Source organism: Canis aureus, chromosome 13, assembly GCF_053574225.1.
Source record: "Canis aureus isolate CA01 chromosome 13, VMU_Caureus_v.1.0, whole genome shotgun sequence".
NCBI lineage: Eukaryota > Metazoa > Chordata > Mammalia > Carnivora > Canidae > Canis > Canis aureus.
The window spans coordinates 70,330,937-70,354,287 of record NC_135623.1 but is presented as its reverse complement, the minus strand read 5'-3'; the positions used below and the strand labels follow the sequence as shown (position 1 = coordinate 70,354,287).

General features: G+C 37.3%; 1 protein-coding gene and 1 pseudogene across 3 annotated transcripts in view; both read right to left on the bottom strand.

Moving 5' to 3' along the window:
• Positions 1-8,907: 8,907 nt before the first annotated feature.
• ANXA10 (annexin A10) overlaps positions 8,908-23,351 on the bottom strand; it is a 97,011-nt gene continuing 82,567 nt past the window's right edge. The window contains exons 7-12 of one of the 3 annotated variants that reach the window (XM_077846577.1): positions 18,127-18,180; positions 17,938-18,031; positions 17,173-17,268; positions 14,762-14,820; positions 11,253-11,375; positions 8,908-9,217 (exon numbers count right to left, since the gene is read on the bottom strand). In XM_077846577.1, the coding sequence (XP_077702703.1) occupies positions 9,149-9,217; positions 11,253-11,375; positions 14,762-14,820; positions 17,173-17,268; positions 17,938-18,031; positions 18,127-18,180 (495 nt within the window). In that variant the 3' untranslated portion in view covers positions 8,908-9,148. The remainder of the gene's footprint in view (positions 9,218-11,252; positions 11,376-14,761; positions 14,821-17,172; positions 17,269-17,937; positions 18,032-18,126; positions 18,181-23,351) is intronic. The other 2 variants (XM_077846579.1, XM_077846578.1) reach the window with 2 other exon arrangements.
• Positions 19,380-21,867, bottom strand: LOC144282710 (peptidyl-prolyl cis-trans isomerase FKBP3 pseudogene; annotated as a pseudogene).

Genomic DNA, 23,351 nt, shown 5'->3' with positions numbered 1-23,351 from the left:
AGCAAATTGAACTCCAATAAAGAATATATATGTATGTTTTTACATATATATTTTTATTTTATTTATATATATATGATGATAAATGGGGGTAAATTATTATCTAAATTTAAAAATTCAAATAACACCTTAAATAAAGAGATAAAATATGTTACAATAATAAAAAATTCAGGAATGAGAGTTGTTTGAGGTAATATTCAAGGGGAGGATAAAATCATTGATAAACTTGGGCTTCTTTTCCTTTATAGACTTATTTATTTGTTTTATGAGAGAGAGGGAGAAGGGAAGGAGCAGAGGAAGAGGGAGAGAGAAACTCAGGCAGCCTCCATGCTGAGCGCAGAGCCTGGGCTCAATGCCATGACCCATGAGATCATGACCTGATCCAAAACCAAGACTGGGATGCTTAAGTGACTGAGCCTCCAGGCATCTCAGTTTTGGACTTTTATAAACTAAATAAATTTATATAAATTATATAAATTTGTCAGTATCTATTGAGAGAACAGAATTTGAGTGTATAATGTCCAAACTACAGAAGAAAATAAATAGCATGAGAAACATCTAAGGCAATCAGAAAGTAATCAAGAAAGCAGATAAAAAGATTTAAAATACAAAGCACAATATATAAAAATGGTAGCTACATTTAGTTACAATGGTAGCTAAATATCAATTGATATTTGATATATCAAATATATCAATTATATTAAATATATTATATTGAGGTTCTTGCTTTGCCTCTGATTTTATTCCTTACTCTTTTCTCTTAGAAATCTTTTAATGTAAAAGTAATACTCCTTTTATAACCTATTGCTTTTATTTATGCAAAGGGAAAAAAGAATGCTTATGGAATGGCTTTGGTTTCACATCACTTTGTATTCTAGAAATGGTAGAAAATTGTAAAATTAAGGGAAAACATTTAAGTGAATGGAGATCTCTAGGAGATTCACAATTATTTCCTCCTAATGAAATGTAGTTTGCATTTTTGGCGACACTAGCTTCCCAATTTAAGAGGTGAATAAGATCCAAATTATTTTGGGCTATTTTAAAAATACTATTTACTATTATCATTGTGGTGAAGTACACATAAATAAAATAAAAAAAAACATTGCAGATGCAGAGAACTATTTAACAACATTTGGTGCATTCGTAATGTTGTGCAACAACTAACTCTATGTAGTTACTAAACATTTTCATTAACCCAAGGGGACAGTTTGTACCATTAAATTGTAACTCTCAATGTCTCATTCCTTCATTCCCGCAACCTTTGGCCATTTACTAATCTGTTCTCTGTCTATATGGATTGACCTACTCTGGATATTTAACAGGAAAGGAATCATACAATATATGTGACCTTTTGTGTCTGACTTTTTCCACTATCAGAAAGGCCCATACCTGTTGTAGCATTAACAGAACTGTACTCCTTTTTATAGCTGAATGCTATTCTTTCGTATGTTATGTACAGTTTGTTTACTTAGTTGATGAATATTTAGGTTGTTTCAATTTTGGGTTATCCTGAACTCCTGTGAACATACATGTACATATATTTATTTGAGTACCTGCTTTCATTGCCTCGGTATATCCCTAGGAATAGAATGACTGGGTCATATAGTTACTGTAAGTTTAACTTACGGAGAAATCTCACCACATCCGTAATTTTCCTTTTTAAAAAAAAATTCTAGGGGGCCATTCTAGGGGGGTGTGAAGTGATACATATCTCATTGGGGTTTTGATTTGTATTTCCCTAAAAAATAATGAAGTTGAGCACCTATTCATGTTATGACACAATGTATATATTCTCTTTGAAGCAATGGGTTTTTAAGTCCTTCACCCGATTCTAGTTGAGTCGCTCTTTGTTCTTGATTTGTAGGTATTCTTTGTATGTCTTAGATATAAACCCTTACCAGATATATGATTTGCAAATATTTCTCCTATAAGGTATCTTTTCCATTTCTTGATAATGTTCTTTGGTACATCAAGGTTTTTAATTTTGATGTAATCCAGCCTATTTTTGTTGTTGTTCATGCTTTTGGTGTATATATAAGAATTCATTTGCAAATCCAAGTTAATAAAGATTTATCCCTACCTTTTGTTTCCTTTTTAAAAAAGAATTATTTATGTATTTTGGGAGAGACGGAGAGGAAGAGAAAGACAAGAGACAGTTGGGGGTGGGGACAGAGGGAGAGAGAGAGAATCTTGAGCACAAAGGCTGAACCAGGGCTCGATCTCAGAATCCTGAGATCATGACCTGAGCTGAGATCAAGAGTTGGATGCTTAACCAACGGAGGCCCCAGGAGTTTTCATCTGGGAATGTTCAGGTTTAGCTGTTGAGTCCATTTAAATAAGTTTTGAGAAATATCATTGATACATTTTTAAAAAATTAATATATATATATAAACCAATATATATTAAAAGCTCTAGCTTTTAAACCAGGGAAATGTCTCTTCCAACTTTGTTCTTTGCATTCAATATTGTGTTGGGTATTCAACGTCCTTCGCAGTTCCATATTAATACAAGTTTGTCTTTTCTACTTCTAAAAAGGGACGTGTGGAAATTCTGATAGGGATTGCAAAGAATCTATAGATCACTTTGGGTAGCATTGCCATCTTATCAATATTAACTCTTCCAATCCATAAACAAAAGGTGTACTCCCATTTTTTAGCTCTTCTTTAATTTCTTTCATCAATGCTGTATTTTCCAGCATACAAGTCTTCAGACTGGGTACATTTATTCTTAGGTATTTTATTTTTTAGATGCTATTGTAACTGGATATTTTTCCTTAATATCCTTTCCAGGAAGTGCCTTGCTTGTGTGTAGAAAGACGACCGATTTTTGAGTGTTGATATTGAACTCTGCAGCTATAAAATTTTTTAGCTCTGATACTTATTTTGTGGCTTCTTCAAGATTTTCTATATATGGGATCATGCCATCTGTGTGTAGAGAGTTTAGCTTTTTCCTTTCCAATTTGATGTCTTCTTTTTATTCTTCTTACATCATTGCTCTGGCTAGTACTACCAGTAAATGTTGAATAGCAATGATGGAAGTGGACATCCTTGTTGTGTTGCTGATTTTAGAAAAAAGCTTTCAGTCCTTTATTATTATGTTAGCTGTTTTCATAAATGTTCTTTAGTATATTGAGAAAGTTCTCTTGTATTCCTAGTGTACTGAGTGTTTTTATCATGAAAATACTTTTTTTCAAATGATTATTCTTCATTAACTGAGGCGATCATATAGCTTTTTTTTACCCACCTTCTTTCTATTAATATAGTATATTACATTGATTGATTGTCTTATGTTGAATCACTCATGCATTCTTGGATAAATCCCACTGAGTCATAGAGTATAATTTTTTAAATATGCTGTTGGACTCAGTTTGCTGGTATTTTATTGAGGATTTTTGAATCTATATTTATAGGGATATTGGTGTGTAGTTTTCTTTTCTTCTGATCTCTTAGTCTGATTTTAGTGTCAGGCAATACAGGGCTCAAAGGATAGTGAGTTAAGACATATTTTTTCCTCTTCTGGTTGGAAGAGTTTGAAAAAGATTGGCACTTACTCTACTTTAAATGTTTAGTAGAATTTGCCAGTGAAGCCAGCTGGGATGGACTTGTTGTTGTTGTTGTTGTTGTGAGGTTTTTGATAACAGATTTAATTTCTTTGCTTATTATAGGTTTTATTAGATTTTCTATTTCTTTCGAGTTGGTTTTGATAATTTACGTACTTCTAGGAATTTGTGAATTTAATCTGATACATGTATATATCAGATACACATACATATATATAAATACATATATCAGATTAAATACATACATTAATAATTAATTATATAATACAACAATATTGTGATTATAATAATTATAATATTAATTATATAATATATAATTATATAATATATAATATACATGTATAGTTAGTTGTTCACAGCACTTCTGTATAATCCTTTGTATATTTGTAGCATCAGTAGTAATGCCCTCATGTTCACTTATAATTTTATTTATGTCTTTTTTTTTCTCTGTAAATATAACTAAATGTTTGTCAATTTTGTTGGTCTTTTCTGAAATCTAACTTTTGTTTTATTGAGCTATTATTTTTCTATTCTGTTTTATTTATGACCAACTAATCATTTTTATTTCATTTCTTCTGCTTAAGTTTTAGATAACTCTCCTTTTTCTAGTTCTTTAGGGTACACAATTAGTTTGTTGAATTCAGATCTTTCATTTTTTTCAATGAAAAAGGCATTAACTGGTATAAATTTCCTCTGAGTACCACTTTATCAATATCTCATAAATTCTGGTATGCTGTGCTTTTACTATCATTTATTTTTGAGTGTTTTCTAATTTTCCTGAGATTTTTTTCTCTGACCCATTGTTTACTTTTTTCCATATAGTTGTCAATTCCCCAATGCCCCTCATGTTAATGAGTTTTGGCTTCACTCCTTTATAACCTGAAAAGATACTTTGTATGACTTAAGTATTTTTAAATACATTGAAACTTGTTTTGTAGACTAACATATGGTCTCTTCTGGATAATGTTTGTACAGGAGAATAATGTATATTCTGCTGTTATTGGGTATGTTGTCCTTTAGGTCCAGTTGGTTATGATATTGTTTAAGTAGTTATTGCCCTACTAATCTTCTGTCTAGATATTCTGTCTATTATTGGAAGTAGGGTGTTGACGTCTTCAACTATTATTTTAGAACTGTCAGTTTCTTTTTTAAAAAATATTTTTTTAAATTAACTAATTTATTTATTTATTCATGAGAGACACAGAGAGAGAGAGAGAGAGAAAGAGGCAGAGACACAGGCAGAGGGAGAAGCAGGCTCGATGCAGGGAGCCGGACAGGGGACTTGATCCTGGTACGCCGGGGTCACACCCTGGGCTGAGGGCAGGCCCTCAACCCCTGAGCCACCCAGGGATCCCAAGAACCATCAGTTTCTTTCCTTCATTCTACTAATGTTCACTTCGGATGTTTGAGGGCTCTTTTGTTTGATATTTACGTATTTTTAATTGTGATGTGTTCTAGATGAATTAAACCTTTAATCAGTATATAATGTATTTTTTATCCATTGTAACAGGTTTTTTTTTAAAGATTTATTTATTTATTCCAGAAATGGAAAGAGAGAGAGAGAGAGAGAGAGGAAGGACAAAGGGAGAGGGACAGAGAGAGTCCCAAACAGAACCCCCACCGAATGCAGAGCCCAATGTGGGGCTTGATTTCACAACCCTGAGATCATAACCTGACCCAAAATCAAGAGTCAGACATTTAACCAACTGAGCCACTTCAGTTAGTTAGGTCCCCTCTCTTGAAACAGTTTTTTTTTTTTTTTTTACTTAAAGTTTATTTTGTCTGATATTAGTATAAGCCACTCGGCTGTCTTTTATTTGCTATTTGTATGCAATATATTTCCCCATCATTTCACTTTTAACATCTTTGTGTCTTTGGGTCTACTGCCTCGCCTTCCACTTTCTGCTTGGACTAATCCTAGAGCTCATGAGTTGAAAGCATAAGATCTTCTCAAGTGTTTTTAGCCATGTGTCCTGCCTTAGGTATGTGAATGGCTTACATCCCCCTGTATAGGGGGAATGTATAGATTTCCCAAATTTTCTTCACAGGTTTTTATTACTCAGTTGTACTGCTTCAACTGTAATCTTTTGCTCCAGACAGCTGCAGGTGGCTCATTTGTCTTATAATTTTTTCCCCCTTGAGTGAGTTCTGAGTTGGACCAAACAAAGACAAGTGCCTCACCTTGGTCTTTTAGGAATCTCCCAGACAGAAGAGACAGATAAACATATTCTTTGTTAGTAAGCTAGCGGATCCCTGGGGCGCTCAGCGGTTTAACACCTGCCTTCGGCCCAGGGCGTGACCCCGGGGTCCTGGGATCGAGTCCCACGTCGGGCTCCCTGCATGGAGCCTGCTTCCCCCTCTGCCTGTGTCTCTGCCTCTCTCTCTCTCTCTCTCTCTGTGTCTCTAATGAATAAGTAAATAAAATCTTAAAAAAAAAAAAAAAATAAGCCAGATCTGCTCCTTCCGGAACTAGGAACCCGAAGTCCACATTAGGGGCAGGCTGCTGTCTTCAAGACTGTCACTGAGCTGGGAGGAGGATGGAGAAATAACAAATAGAAATATCACAAATTTTTCCTACTTTCTGTAACTTTTTTCTTGATTCAGAGTCACTATTTTTCAGAGTTCTGACAAAGTTAATTCTGACAGTTTTTGCATGATTGTTTTGGATGCTTCTGTGGAGGGATGGGCTCTTAAAGCAAACTACTTTGCCATTTTCAGTGACATCACATACAAGTTTAACCTCCTTAGGGCTAAACTGAGCATAGTAAAATACTGAATACAATGGACATAAATCCCTCTCTGCAGTCTTTCCATATCTGATTTAATTTTGTCTCTGGAATGGCCAGGAATTCAGGGGTCATTTAGTATTTCCTGTACTGGAAGTTAATAACACACCAAAAGCAAATTTATTCCTTTAAACATTTTTTTCCCTACAGCTTAAATATGGGAGATGCTTTTGATTTAATCAGAGATTTTTCACTTGTTATTCGATCCATCAGGTATAGTAAACATTTGGGCTAATATAAACAGCTAAACGTCATTAAGTACAAATAACAATGATAATAACTTAAACACTTATTTTTTTTTTTTACAGGATTTTACTAAGTGAATTATGTGATAGTGAAGATGATAATGTTATGTTGGCATTTAAACAACTAAGTGAAACATTCAAGACAAAACTTTGGGTAACAAAAAGACATTGAGAATGTTAATCTTTATTGCTGTGATCCTGGAAAATAGAAATGGTGAAGAAATATTCCCACCCTTTTGTGTTTCAGAAAATGGCCTACTATATAGAACCATTCTTTCTCATATGACTTAGATAAGACTTGCACATGACCCCTGTTTACCCGTAACAATCCTCAACACGCCCTTCAAATTCCTACTCTTTGTCTCATAAATGATTAATTGAACTATTCTCCCCTACTGACCAATCTGGACAAATTGTAGGCTAACTTGACTAAACTTTACTCAGGTTTCTCCTTTCCTTGGACTTTCATCCACCCTTTGGTTCCTGCTGAAAACTAACTGGAGGCGTCCCCAGATCAACTGTCCATTCTCAGTTCAATGACTGGCAACGTTAACCAGAGAGATCCCCACGTGGATTGTCCAGTCACACTACAAGTTCATCCCATTCCTCCACACTCGATTCTTTCCAGCCTTGTTTATTCATTCCCATAAATCAAACATCCTTTGCTGGTTGATTCTTGAGCCCCCTGCAAACCTCACGGTCAGAGCATCCTTTCTGTTGCAGTAGCCCTTCTTTCCCTATTGCAGCTCCTCTCTCCATTTATTGCAATAGTCTTTTTGAATAAAATCTCTCCCTATCTAAGTCCAGATTTGATTTTGATTTGACAACACTGTGCCATACCAAAGAAAAAGCATTACCTAGCTAAAGTATAAATTCCACAATGTCCTAAAGTGCTACACAAAAATGTCCTAACCAGGAAAATTTTAATTTAAATATCTAAATTATCAGTAGGAATTCTAACAATTTTGCTTGTTTTAAAACTCTTAGCTGAAAAAAATTGTAGGATAACTATGCTTAATATTTCAAACAATTACTACCTTTGACTGAAATGCTAATGAAATATTTTTTATTTTTATTATTTTTTTATTTTTTGAAATATTTTTTTAAAAGATAGAAGTCAAAGCCAATTTAAAATATGACATATACCTCAGCAGCAAGTTGAAATATTGTAAATGATTTCAGAAGTCTAATTATTCTGAAATATTTCATGTTGTGCCCATTCACTGTGTTCTAAATGTCCTGTATCATTTTTGCCTGTAAAGAAACAGGTTCTGAATATATTTTTCACTTCTGAGACTGATTGAGACAGATCTACAGGGAATGGTCTACAGGCTATTGAAAAAACATTCCATGTAGAATAGAGGACTCCTATCAACTTCACCAGTTCCTCTAGATTTATTGCATGCGTCCTCATTTTCCTTGGTTGCTGCTTCCTGGGATCTTGGGTTTTGTCTTTTCCCTTGTGTATATTGGGAGCCCTCTGTTGTGGACTCACCTGTCCCTGTTTCTGCTTTTATTCTTGCCTAGTTTGTGGCATCAATCTAGATGGTCTCCCCAAACTGACCTTGTGAGTATTTTTCCCTTGCTGCTCCTAATTTACTGAATCTTCAGACATGCAAGGGGCCAGGCTTTCCTGATGGTACAAAGCACACAGTAACTTCCAAATGACTTTGATGTGGATGTTAAGAAGGAAAGACAAAAACAATAAGCAATGACTTTTATGACACTGCATGGGCAAATGTTGGGTTGGGTAGGTGCACGTATTTAAAAAATGGGCTAGAAATAAACTGCCTTTACCAGAATGGTTGTCAGATGTACTCACCCTCAACCCCCAACTCATGTATGCACTCCCACACAGACATAGACATCCATTTTCACATCTGGTTCTCTTACACATCTACGCCTGACAACCGTCTACCTGGCTGCATCTTGCAGTTTTATAGCTTCATTTTCTTTTAAATAAAGGCAGCTTTAGACGTTCACTGTAGCTTTATTGCATTTGTAAGAAAATCTTGAAAATTTCTCCAAGGGGGTTGGCTACACACCGTGTTTTCCCCATGCGTGCTAAGAACAGCTCTAAGTAGATTTTCTTGTAGGGAATTTATAATTCACATTTAAATAAAATATATTTGGGGACGCCTGGGTGGCTCAGCAGTTGAGAGTCTGCCTTTGGCCCAGGGCGTGATCCCAGGATCAGGGATCGAATCCCACATCGGGCTCCCTGCAGGGAGCCTGCTTCTCCCTCTGCCTATGTCTCTGCCTCTCTCTCTGTGTCTCTCATGAATAAATGAATAAAATCTTTAAAAATAAATAAATAAAATATATTTCAGTGAAATTTTTATTATTCCATTAGACACAATTCAGTAAATTTCTGATTTCGAAGATAAGTACAAATCCAGTCTCATGTACTTTTATCCATAGATTTTTCTTTGGCTTACAATGATTTTAAAGAGAAAAGAAAATATGATTCTATAGTTTTGCTATAATGTTTCTAATGATGCAAACTTATCGCAACTCTGTATTTTGACATGTTTCTGAAGAGGAGTGCAGTGTCCTTTGACTTAGTAGTCTTCAGCATCCCCAGCGCAGATGGCAAGCAGAGCTTTCTCATAATGCCCTGAAGCAAAATTCTGAAACAAACAAACAAAAACAATGTATTTGAAATAAAATATCTTAGTGTTTCTAAAAATGAAGCATGATTCTTCTGAACTGCTATGAGAAAGATCCATGGGCCATTAGCATTTCCAAAATTGTTGACCTTTCTCATCTAAAGATTTAGTATGTCCTGAGAACTATTTCGAGTGGAAGTTATTGAAAAATAATACCATGGTTATAGTCAATACAATAGGGTTCGTCTAAAGTTGATTGAACTCTAATATGTATTTATGAAAAGAATAACTCACAGTAGAATTAAATCTTCTCCTCAACTTTGAAAGAGGTGCCCTAATATTATTGCTATAAATCAGTTCAGAATCTGAAAGGCAAGTTGACAATATGCCTCCAAAGACTTCAAAATGTTGTACTCAGTAATGCAGTAGTTCTACTTCCAGAAATACAGCCTAAGAAAATGATCAATTATTGATGAACACAAAAACTTACACCAAAAAATATAGACATTTTGTATAATAGTGAAAAAGTAAAAAAGCAATATTTAATAATGTGGGGTAGTTTATGTATTTTATAACAAACAGTGGAATACCATGATTCAATAAAAGTATTCCTTTATGTAGTAAAATATCAATATTTATATATTTTTAAAAAAGATAGCATCTAACATTTTGTTACTGATCTTGTGTGATGGAGAATAAGGGCAATTTTTATGATTCTTTTTACGGTCTTCTACAGTTTCTAAGTTTTTCCAAACAATAATAGTAATAAATAAATAAATGGAATTATAAAACCTGTGTTAAAAATCAACTATCATATTTAATGTTCTCTCACACAAAGTCATGTAATTATAATTCACTGTTTTAAATGTGCTCAAGTTACATTAATTATATGCAGACTTTGAGGTGACTGGTGAGTTGCGGTATCTATATTAGAATTATTTTATTCATTTAGAAAATGAGTTAGGACATGTATTTCTCAATGAGAAATATTCATTGCCACTAAAAGCTTAGGGTTTTGAAGGTAGGTGCAAGGAGGGTTTTATCAAAACAAAGAAATAAAATTTCTCTTAACTGCCACAATGCCTCCTTTTGGAAACCACTTTGGCTGTGCAAAGCCCTACAGGGTCTTTGGGGTGTGTGTGTGTGTGTGTGTGTGTGTGTGTGTTTCTGATCTTTTGGTCCTTAGGTTGTCAAGTTGCTTCTGGATCCCTCTTTTAATCAACTGAAAAGCTACTTTATGCCACTGAAAATGTCAGTGTAAAGCACTTTGAACAGGTAACAGCACTTAGCTCTCCGTGCGAAGAATAAGGTAAGATACAGTCTAAAGGTCCCTTGGTTCAGTGTTCTGCTGAATTTCATCCTGAAATTCTTTATGATTTTTTTGAATGAGAGGTGAAATATTTTAATTTTAGCTTGGGTGCCCCAAATTACATAGGCGGTCCTTATATTCTAATAATTCTTTATTGGGTCTTATCAAAATGCAGACTAAAGGTTGGGCGAATCGGATGGCGAGGCTGACTGTGCTTCTGAATCGCCGCTGCTTGGCTGTCAGGGGCCGAAGGGACAGAGGAGAGGAGAGGAGAGTGTTCCAGAGCACAGAGCGGCCAGGTTGGGTTTGTCCGGGTCACCGGTTGTGGGGTTTCCCGGTGGCCCTGCCCTCTGTGCCTCTGAGGGGGCAGCTGAGTGGACCGAAGAAGCCTCCTCCCGCTCTGTGCGGCCTTACAGCCAACCGTGCTCTTCCTGACACAGCTCATGCTTCGAACTGAAGTCCCAGAAGGCACAACCACGCCATGAGGCGATGGATATTCTACCTGAACCCATCAACGATTTTTGTTTAAAATACATCAAAGGGAAACACACTGCTGCTGAGGTGAAGGCATCGCCTCGTTTACCCGGGGAGGCCTTGAAGGCTGTGCCATGTGCCGACACGGACCATCCTGGCCAGAAGAGCTAACTTTTTAGATTCTCGCACGAAGTCATTTAAACGAAAGCTCTTATTTCAGTTTCAAAAAGGTTAAACTGTGGGTCACAAACAAATCACGTGCAGGAGGTTTACTTTGATGTCATGGAATAGGGATTTCCCGTATCGCTCTTTGTATCGTTTCCTGATGGTCATCAGGTCTATCTCACTTCTGGCGATTAGAATCCTGATTACAGTTTTATTATGGAAACCGAAGTCCTAAAAGAGACAGAAAAGGAGAGGAAAAAACATCAGAAAGCAGGGCCTTGAGGTCAGTCTACCTAAGGCAGAGCTGGCGCCCTCCTGCTCAGACCCTGCAGGGCCCCGAGGCCCGGGCCCAGGCCTTGCCCCGCACCTGGCCTGCGCCTGCGCCCGCGCCCTTGGTGCCCTGTGCTGGGTGTGTGCCCTGCCTCCTTCCTCTAGGGATTCATCTCGTGGAGGTGCAATTGACACGCTCTTACCTATTCGTACGTCCTAGTGGTTCAAGGTCTATGCGTTACCAAGGGGCCCCCAGATCGGGTGTTCACCAGGCAGCTTTGCACCGCGTCATCCTGACAACATTGCTGCTGAGTCCCCGAGGCCGTGTTACATCGGCTCCATTTATTTCCTTGTAACTGGAAGTTTGGGCCTCCTGATCCCCCTCAGTGGCTCCGCCGTCCCCCACCCTCTCCCTCTGTGACCAGCAGCTTGTGTCCTGTGGCCATGGGTGTGTTTGCGTCTTCTTTAATCTACACGTAAATGAAATAGCAGAGTATTGGTCTTTTTCTGTCTGAATTATTTAATTTAGCCTCATACCCTCTAGGCCCACCCATGTCCCATGTTTTGCCAATGGCAATATCCTATTATTATTTTATGACTAAGTCATATTCCTGTGCATGAGCCTGCCTGCGTGTGACACGTTGCTTACTGACGGACACTTAGACTGTTTGCCGGCCACTGCGCCGAGCGACGGATGCACACGCCTCTGCAAATCGGTGTTTTTGTTTTCTCTGAATGAACAGTCGGAAGTGGAATTGCTGGATTGTATGGCGGTTGTAGTTTTGGGTTTTTTCAGGGAACTCCATGCTTTGTTTCCACATTGGCTGCCCCAGGGTTCATTCGCACCAGTAGCCGATGAGGCCTCTCTCTGCCGCACAGCTCGGCCAGCCAAGGCTTGTTCTTCTGTCTTTGCAGTGACGGCCAGGCTGGCAGGCGTGAGGGTGTGAGGGCATGAGGGCGTGAGGGGATGGCTCCCTGCACTGGTGATGTGCTTTTCCCTGATGACCAGTGACGTTGGACATCTGCTCATGTGCCCGCTGGCCGCCGGGGAGTGGCCCTCGGAGGGACTCCAGAGCGGGGGTGGGTGGCGGCCCTGGGCCCTGGGCCTGTCTCTGCTCTCAAGGCGGACGGGGAGCTGAGGACGGGCGCTCTGACCGGTTTTCTGACCCTAGACAGACCTCGACTGTCTGTTGCCCATTGGTGGACGTTTTAAGGTCAATGAATGGATTTCCTCTACCTATAGTCCAGATGCTCTTTAAACTTCTGCTTCCTCACTGGCCAGGACGGTGCGTCTGGGCACGGGCCCCTCAGGGATGCTATTTCCGGGCTCACGGCCTTGATGCTGGGCCTCATCCTTTCACCCTGAAATAGGTCCTTCTACTTGTAGCCTAGCGACCTTCACACTGTCGCCTTCACGTCGTGATATAGCAGAAAAGTCCGATCATGTGCTCTTTCTAGATAAAAATTCTAGCCCAGGGAAGGAGGTGAGCTTAGAATTATGTTAGACGGACGTTGGTATGTCTGAGTGAGACAACAGTTACGTTTTTATTCTGTGGTCTATTATTAAAAACTGTAAAAATAAAAATTCTGAGCATTCGAAATATTTTTGGATTTAAACTCAAGGACTGAAAAATACAAAAATCAATTTCTATATCCTAGCTCTGGAAAGAATATTACTTTACAAACGAAGTTCTATTTGTCTTTCCAAATGGAGTAATGGGGACATCCAGTGGCCAATGAGCATAATATAAATTTTTTTTGAGCATTAGATTTTTGATGTCTAAACGTTCTGTGTATAGACCTCTAAGCCATATTTTCACAATTTGAGGTGATTAAATTAAGTGACTCACCCGAGTTCCCTTATTTAAGTTATATATCATTTACTTAGAGGGCACGAGAGAAAAATCTCTGTAGACTTTCTTTGGTTAGGGGTAGAGTAAACAGCTTTACCAATATTTTACATTTGAGGTCATCATATATCAAAAATTCAATTACCTGAATGTACAATCTTCCTCTTTACCTCCAAACCAGTTGTGAGTACATGTATCTTCAATTTTGTATTGAAACACACACAGAAGGAATAGAATTTTTATTTATTATTGGAATAAGTACCCCTTAGCTTGGGCAAATTTGGCATCAGAGTAACTAACTACACTTACTTCCCCAGGATCATTCGCAAGTGAAACTTTTTTTTTTTTATTTTTTTTCTTGCAAGTGAAACTTCTGTTTGTGGAGAAGGACACTGTTTAAATCATTCCATAGCACTGACCAATACATTACTTAAAAATTTTTTAAAATCAGGTCAATTTTTTCTGCTTGGAAACATATAGAATAAAATAGAAGCAGAAGGCTGTGAGCATATGTGTTCTGAGGATACATAGGTTGGTTCTTGTACATAAATAAAAAATACTCTTTACAAGATACATGATAGAAATAGTCTCGACTATTATCGTATTATCCCAGCGTGCTAGCTACTTTTAATAAGTTGGTCTCTAAAAATTACTTTGAGGACAGGATGCTGATTACTAAAACTACCGTATTACTAATTTTTTAAAAAAAATAATTTTCACTGAGCTTTTGAGGCTATAATATGTGTATAATGATTTGTATCAGGATCTTTCTTTTTTCTAAAAATGTGTCATGCACATCATGGGTGAATTGTGCATTATCTCATGAATTTAAACCTCTTGGTTTTTAAAAAATAAATGCACCAAAGGAGGTGTGATTGGCAATCACACTAAACTATGAATAAGATTCTCATTTAATTATTAAAATAGATTTAGAATTTATTCTTGTCTAGCCATTTCTTTTTAAGGTTTTTTTTTTTTTTTAAATAACACTTTAGGTTTAAAAATAACCAGTGCCATTATTTCATGTCTTTAAACTTCAGAAATGTAGCAATTTGTTACTAAGGGCTTATAATGTTTTGACATTTTCTGCTTGATACTATATGTTTTTTACTTGCATTAAGCTTGAAGTGGGGTCTTTGGCAAAATATAAAAGTATTTGGATTTGCCAGTTTCTTCATAGGCTGAGAAGAGCGAAAAGCTCCTGGGGGATACAGTCCCGAAGGAGCCATGCTTCTCAGGTAACTCATTCCAATGCAGAGAGAGAGCAGAGCATCATTCGTTTGGTGGGTCTCATTTAGTGTATGATACATTTTTTTTCACTTGAGCATATTTTGTTTGAAATGAAACAAACAAAAAATATTTAAATAATATTTAAATTTAAATTAATTTAAATTATATTTAAATAAAAATATTTAAATAATAAAAGTAAACCTCGTGCTTTGAGAAAATAGACATGATTTTCTGGAGAAGTTTTAAAAATATGTTGGTCATACTTACATGGATCGCACTATATAGTCTATAAGCAAAATAGGCCGGTTTGTCTCGAACACAGAGAACTAGGAAAAATCAGAGAAATCAAAGACAGTGAGAGTGACAATATATATTTCCTTCAGAATTTGGGAAACAATGAGAACACTTCTTTTTTTTTTTTTCTGTTAAAATCTTGGAAGAGTGATACTTTTTGAGTTCTGTGTGGGACCCCTCACTGCACACTACAGTAAAATTTCACCATTTAGAATAGCGGTAAAACCATAACCCATAGAAAAATGGAAAGCAACAATATTATAATGACTCATTCAGGTTTTCACTGAGTCTATCTCTACCCTGTGGTGATCTGTTAGTTCCTTCAGGTAGCCTACTACAGAAAAATGCGTCCTCTTTATCTGAAAATTAAATAAAACTTCAAAGAGACCCAGGTTATCACCACTATTATAGATTTTTATTATTGTGTGACAATATGCAAATGATTCATTTTCCCAAACATTATTTTTAATCCCTCATAGACTTATGAGTAGATTTGAGGTCTCTCTCTCTCCCTCTCTCTCTCTTTCTTTAAAGGTTTATTTACTTACCTAAGAGAGAGAGAGAGTGAGAGGGGGAGGGAGAGAAAATTGGGGGAAGGGAGAGTGCAGGGCAAGGCTTGGAGGAGAACCTCAAGCCGACTGCCCACTGAATGTGGAGCCTGACATGGGTCATGACCACAGCTGAAACCAAGAGTCGGATCCTCAACCAGTTGAGTTACTCAGGTGCCCCAAATCTGAGGTCTCTTAAAGAAAACCTGGATGGGCCATAAGGAGCCTGGACCAGTGTTAGGATCCTGTCTTCTACTCAAAACCATTGTGGCATTAGAACCCCTCAGAGCCCGGTGAACTGTTGTTCTTGTTGGAGGTCAGTTGATGATTATTGCCATTCAATAGTGTTTATTTGAATAAGTAAACAAATTAATAAGTAAACGAATAACATATGTGAGGTTATAACTTTTGGCCAAAATAAAAATCATCACAGTGGAGTTTTCTCTGTAGTTCAAATGATAATTTTAGGCTGTGAGACTACGCCTTCATCTTTTACTTTTTTTTTTTTTTTTTTTTTAATAACTGTGAGCTTCATAGTACTCTTGAGTCTCTGCTAGAATGTCGGCACCTTGAGGAGAAGTAGCTTTTGTTGCTGGTTTTGTTGTTTTACTGTTTCATCTGCAATGTCTAATTCAATGGCCGGAATAGTACGTAACTCAATACCTGTTTATTGAATAAGTGAATGAATCAGTTAAATTGTTTTCTGGTATTTCTCATGTCCGCTATCTCCTCTCACTCACGGCTTTGTTTGTGGTACAGTCTACAGTGGAAAAAGTTATCTTGAAATTCAGATGACATGAGTTCTAGTCATAACTTCGTTGCTCATTAGTTGATAGACTCTGAAGTAGTCAGTTAACCTCCTTGGACCTTGTTTGCTAAATGAGTTGTGATGTGATACGTGGTTATTAAACTATGTTGAGAATTAGCCAAAACAAATGTACTTTATTCCCAGGAAAACACATAAATACTCATATATCGTATACTATTTTAAGGATTTCATAGAACCCACCAAACCTTTTTATGGGAACCTAGCTTAAAACACCTTTACAAGCTAAGTTATAAAAACCCTGTTACCTACCCTCTCCAATGCCCATGTATGTTTGTGCCATTCTAGGAATGGAAAATCATAATATTCATTTATTGAAGAAATATAAGTGATTACTCTACGGGGATATTTCACAAAGACCTTTCACTTGTAGTTCCTACGATGTAGGCTGTCAAGTCCTAGCACAGCACAGGTACAGCATAGGTAATTTGAGAGAAGTTGTTATGGGTGACCTCCACTGTTTTCCTCTCTGTGGAAAGATATCTTTTCTTAGGAAAGAGACGGAGGCATGTCTGTCTCTCTCACAAGCCTGCAGAAATCACTACTGAGAAACGGCTTGGTAAATCTGTGTTTATGGTAGAACTTACCCCTAAAGGCAAAGTGCTAAAGATGATGGCAAAAAACTCTTCTTGGAGAAAAGGAAGCCGTGTTGCTAGCATTAATCTGCTCTTTAACAAGGGGTTGGAAGCCAGTACGTAGAACATGAATTTAAAGATGTGAGAAACCAGTTATCGGAGGGAGTATCTGAGAATTCAATGTCTCCCAGTAGGAAAGTTGAACCAGCTCTTAGGGGAGGGTATTAGTTTATTAAAGTTACAATTTGCCAGCTTAGTGCATTGTGTCAGTAGCTAATGTACTTCTCCTCTACAGAGTTAACATCCTCACTAAGTAAATTAATGGGAAAGTGACTCAATGAAGAACATACTCATGCATCTCTAATTCGGTCAGAGCTCATCAGCATTTATTGTGGAATAAAAGGCCTTCTGTACACCAAATAAATTATTACTTACCAATTGCAACTAGCAACTCTTGGAAGTATCCATCATAGCATTCATTGATGGCATCTACTATGTCTTGCCCAGAAATATTCTGAAATTCCTGGAAAACTTCAACAAATTGATGTAATTCAAAGGAGATTTTGTACATATTATAAACATATTAGTATAAAGATATTAAATATAAATTTAAAATATAAATATTGATTATATTGCTAGAAGTAGTGAAGGCAAATAAACTAGAGGGGTGCAGGCTGAGTTGGAGTAGGCTTTTACAGATTTTTTATACTATTTCATATATGCAGAAAAAAACAGTTTTTTTTAGCTAAAAGCAATAGAAAGGTATAAAAGTCAAACAACATACAAACTGATAAGAATGTATCTCTAAGACCAATATGGCAGCTTCATGTAAATCATGTCATTAATGATAATCTCCTTGATTTATAATGGACTAGCTAAGCCATGTTCACTCTATTTTCTTCACGAAAACATTTAACATACCCAGGAGAAAATAGCTAATTTATTTGAGTAAGTTCTCCACCAGAAACAGATGATTTAAAAGATCCAACATTTAAAGGTTATATAATTCAGTTATTGGAAAAAATAAAGTCAGAAGAAAATTGTATTCCTGAGTAGTGTCATTAGCTGAGGCATGTCTGTATACACATAATTCAAAGTTCCTTTGTCTGTGACATTTCCCTTTCTTGCCTTCCAGTTAACGACTTGCTTTTTATTATACAATCAGTTAAGTGGCTGAAGAGAAAGTTAATTAATGATTACCCAGCCAGAGTTGCTGATAGCTTTTGTTGCATAGGATCATCTGCAGCATGGTTTTGTGTTCCCCTGTCTTCTGCTGGCAGGCTTCCCACAGGACCTGAAACATCACAGAGCTGGCAAGTAGCACCCAAACACCCCAGACCATTTTAACACATTTTTTTCATAGTCATTTTGAGATCTGGTTCTAGTCACCATCGCATCCTGAGCAGCCATCGCAGGGTCTGTATATCCTTCCTCTCTGGTTCCCTGTAAAATAAGCACAGGTTTTCCTCTGTGAGTTTTCTCAATTAACCACCCACATAGGATTATTGGGACACAAATCTTTGAACCACCAAGTGCCTTTGTAATGTCTGAGAAAATTCTGTCATTATTTGGAGTTCATCTACATTTGTTGAGTACAATATGAAATACAGGTCCTTTTTGAAAATGTGGGTTTTATCTTTTCTTTGCACCAGCGGTAATCTTTCAGAGATGCTGAAATATTTTTCTCTTCTGATTCTCTGTACAGTATCTTCTTCCCGTGGAACTGAGCACCCAAGGCCTGGCCGTGGGTAGTACAGATAGATTTAACATGGTCAGAGTGAAAACTCAGAGAGAATGCATGAGCTAATAATATTCAGTCTCTGACTTGTCAAGTAGGATATGTGCAACGATAAGATAATAACGAAATCCAGCTTTTGTGGAGTAAGAATGCTTTACAAATGTTTCAGGCCCACGCCCATGGAGAGATGTCCATTGCAACCCGGAGGCAGGAGGGCTAGCCAGAGCAGGAGACTCTGGTCTCCAAGGACTATGACAAGCGGGAGAAGAAGTTGGGAGAGGCATGTGATCACAGAGTTCACTTAACCCTTCCCTTGGGTCGAGATCTGGAGGGAAAGCTTTTCCTTTTCCTTTTTTCCTTTTTAACGACGCAGAGAGAACACGGAGAATGCAGTGGCTTCTGCTATCATCTTTTTGGACTCTGGAAATGGCTGAGTCCGAAAGAGCTGAAGAATCCCCTCCAGTGAGAGTGAGGATGAGGCTAAACCATCATAGACGGTTACTTGGCCCTGATCAAAATGAGACAGAAAAAGGAGCATAAATTAAGCAGCCGCGTGGTTTGGCAGCTGCTGGTGAGAAGTGCTTATGCCCTGGACGTCTCTCTCTCGTCAGCTACGTGTCCAGAGTTGTCCAGAACTACCTACCACCCCACAGCCAAGCTGAGCAAGATGCAGAAAATATCTTCATGATCGAGAGACTCTCTCTCACATAAAGAGATCTCCTAAACCACACGCGCATGGCTCTCCACCTCTCTCTTGTTATTTATTATTATTATTATTTATTATTATTTAACAATAACTTAGAAGTTGTGTATCACCTAGACTCGTCCACCTAAGGAGGAGTTGGTACAAACATTTTTTGAAAGACACCGGATAGGTTTTTATGGAGCCTTTTAGTTTACAACATGAGGTAAAAGGGGAAAGCCAGTTCTCCCTACCCAATATTTTACACAGATGTAGTAAAATGTTTCAGATTTTAGGGAATTGTAATGGATTACAAATCCTAAAAGTTGGGGATTGAGTAAAGAATATCCAACTTCTTGAATTTTCCAGTTGACTCTTCCCTCACAATAGTAACCAGCTCTAATTAGCTACATACGTTTCTTCAAGGCCATGTCTTAATATCCGGAGCGTTGCTATTCAATCAGTATCCACTAATTCCACTTCAAAAATGAGTTTTGTCTTTGGTGGAATTTTGGCATCAGGCTGTCCTTTGCATAGGCCCTGTCCCCTTCTATCTCCAGGTGAGCCTTTTCTCCCAGTAAATGCTTCATCCCATCCTCTGATGACTTTGCCTTTTCCAACCTGCAAACTTTGAGGTGTGGCATTTTTCTTCTCCTCTGAACTCTTGAATATTAGCATCAAAGCCAGTCCCATCCTATAGTGTTCCTCTAAACCAGCAGTGAACAACTTTGCCCTTTTTGGGAAGTTGGTTTTATATCTAAGAACAGATCTTATATGTTTTGGTGGAGCCTCATCCAGAGTCTCTTCAGACGTGGTTTCCTTGGATTTATCTTCATTAAGCTTCTCATTTTTCACTGCTTATAGCCACTTTATACTCATCCTTTCATTACCTTTTGAAATGCTTATTTTCAAAAAGATGGTCATAGGCTGTAACCAGATGGGTCTTGTTAGCTGTCTTGGTCACATTTTTAATGTTTCCTAATAATTCTGTTCCACAAGAAACAAAGCTGAACCATGGTCCTGTGGAAACTTGATAAAATCCTTGTTGGGTAGCTGCTCGCTGTGTATCTGCTCACAGTCCAGACCCACTACGGAATATCAGGTGACTAAGAATGCACACATCAAATTCTTATTTTTAAAATCTGTGTATTTTTGTATACAAGTGTGCTTTCTACATAGATGGGCAACACTAGAAGACAACACTTAAATGTGAATGTCATTTCATTAAGTGGTAGAATTTTGGGAGTTATTTTCAAATTGCACAAGTCTTGAGGTGGAGGGAGCTTAGGGGTTGTATGGTTTGGCCCCTTATCTCGAAGATAAAAAATAAATGAGTTTACAGATACTAAGTGAATTTCTCAAGGTCTGATTGTTTTGAAAAAGATGATTTTTAAAAAAAAATTTCAGTGCCATATCTGGCCTGAGATTTGGTTACTATACTCTTCCTTAGCCTAAAGAACTCATTTTCAGAGAATATCCTCTGGTCAGTGTCTTATGGTTTTAATTTACTCAAGTAACAAATGACAGAAAGCAATAAATATGCTATGTCTTCTATGAATATATGCCCTTTCTTTAATAACCAAGTTATTATGGTACTTCATAGTCTTTATCTGATTTGACTTATCAGTAGGATTTGTTTTTTTTTTTTTTTTTAAAGATTTATTTATTTTATTTTTTTTAATTTATTTTTTATTGGTGTTCAATTTACTAACATACAGAATAACCCCCAGTGCCCGTCACCCATTCACTCCCACCCCCCGCCCTCCTCCCCTTCTACCACCCCCAGTTCGTTTCCCAGAGTTAGGAGTCTTTACGTTCTGTCTCCCTTTCTGATATTTCCCACACATTTCTTCTCCCTTCCCTTATATTCCCTTCCACTATTATTTATATTCCCCACATGAATGAGAACATATAATGTTTGTCCTTCTCCGACTGACTTACTTCACTCAGCATAATACCCTCCAGTTCCATCCACGTTGAAGCAAATGGTGGGTATTTGTCATTTCTAATAGCTGAGTGATATTCCATTGTATACATAAACCACATCTTCTTTATCCATTCATTCATCAGTAGGATTTGATGTGATGCTCACTCTTTCCTCCTGGCTATGCCTCCATCACTGGGGTTCCAGGATCCTACACTCTCATTCTCCTTTTTTCTACCCCCTGGGTTACTCCTTCCTAATCTTGTGTATTGGTCCCCCCTTTACTTTTCAATCTCTTAATACTGGAAAGTTATCGTGCTCAGTTTTTAGTCCTGTTCTTGTCTGCATCTACAATCCTTCCCTTATTAATCTTAGCTGCCCACGTGGCTTTACATTCTATGTCGTAATGATACCTGATTTTACATCCCTAGCTCAGATCTAACATCGGAATTTCTGGTACATATATTCCAATTGCCAGCCCAACGTCTTCACATGCAACACGTTCAAAAGCTACCTTCAGGTCTCCCTTCAACTCAAAAACCTCCTATATCCATAACCCTCCAGATCTCAGTTTATATCAACTCCATCATTCCTATTGCTCAGACTAAAAAAGCTAATACTTTCCCCTTCTTTTTTACTTTACATCCTCTATCCAACTCCTCAGGAAATAATATGGACACTACCCTCAAAGTACATGCAGAATCTGGGCACCTCATCACTGCCAGAGCTCTCCTTCGGGTCCAGACTAACATCGTATCTGGACTTTGTTGCTGCTCTCGCATCCATGTTTTTTTCATCCAGGCTTGTTTCTAACCTGTCTCCCTACTTTCTTCCCTGACATTGCATCTAGTGTGAATATTTTAAAGCATAAAATCATATAATCATTTCTCTTCTCAAAATCCAGGAACGAGTCTCCTCTCCCCATTTTGTTCACAACAGAAATGAAAGTCCTTACAAGGCTGCAGATTTGACCTAATTCCCTCACCTGCTACTTTCCTGACATTACTCACCACTCCTACAACACGTTTCCATGGCTTGCTCAGGTGGCACCAGCTGGCCTCTTTGCTGTTCTTCACAACCGTCAGCCATTCCCTTGCCTTAGGACTTTTCCCTAATTTTTCTCTTTGCCTGGAATGCCCTATCATTAATCATTCATTTGCTGACACATTCTTTCTAGATGTTTGTTCACATCTCCTCTTTTCAATGAGATTTACCCTGACTTCTGTAATATTGCAACCCACCCGCCATGCCCAGCCCAACAATTTCTATCCCCATGATCTTGCTCTCCATACTTTTAACTGCCTTCTAACATTCTGTATAATGAACCTGTTTATTAAATTTTTTCTTGAACTTTTCCTTCCCCCTTAGAATGTAAGCTTCTTAAAGATTGATGATGTCTTTGTCTCTTTTGTTCACTGATAATTTCCTATTGCATAGAATCATGCTTGGCACGTTGTAGGCACGTGACAAATGCTAATTGAGTCAGTACTAAAAGAATATAGGAAAGCTAAAGGAATAACTTTCAAATAACAGAATTCAAAGATCAGCTATATTTTGATAGCTTTGTAGTATAACTTGAAATCTGGAATTACGATATTTCCACTTTTGTTTTTCTTTTTCAAGGAGTGCTTTCACTATTTGGGATATTTTGTGGTTACATAAAAATTTTAGGATTATTTGTTCTAGTTTTATGAAAATGCTGTTGGTATTTTGGTAGGGATTGCATTGATTATGTAGATTGCTTTAGGTAGTATAGATACTATAGCAATATTCTTCCAATCCATAAACATGGAATGTCTTTCCATTTATTCGTGTTGTGTTCAATTTTTTTTCAACAATGTTTGACATTTTCCAGAGTACAAGTCTTTCACTTCCATGGCTAAGTTTATTCCTAAGTATCTAATTTTTGGTGCATTTATAAATGTCATTGTTTTCTTGATTTTTCTTTCTCTTGCTTCATTATTAGTGTATAGAAATACAACAGATTTCTGCAGACCAATAAAACAGAATAGAAAGCCCAGAAATAAACCCACAATTATATGGTCAGTTAAACTTTGACAGAGCGGGAAAAAATATCCAATAGGAAAAAGACAGTCTCTTCAACAAATGGTATTGGGAAAACTGGACAGCTACATGCGAAAGAATGAAGCTGAACCACTTTCTTGCACCATAAAAAAATAAATTCTAAATGCATTAAGGACCTAAATGTGAGACCTGAAACCATAAAAATTCCAGAAGAGAGCACAGCAGTAATTTATCTGACATCGGCC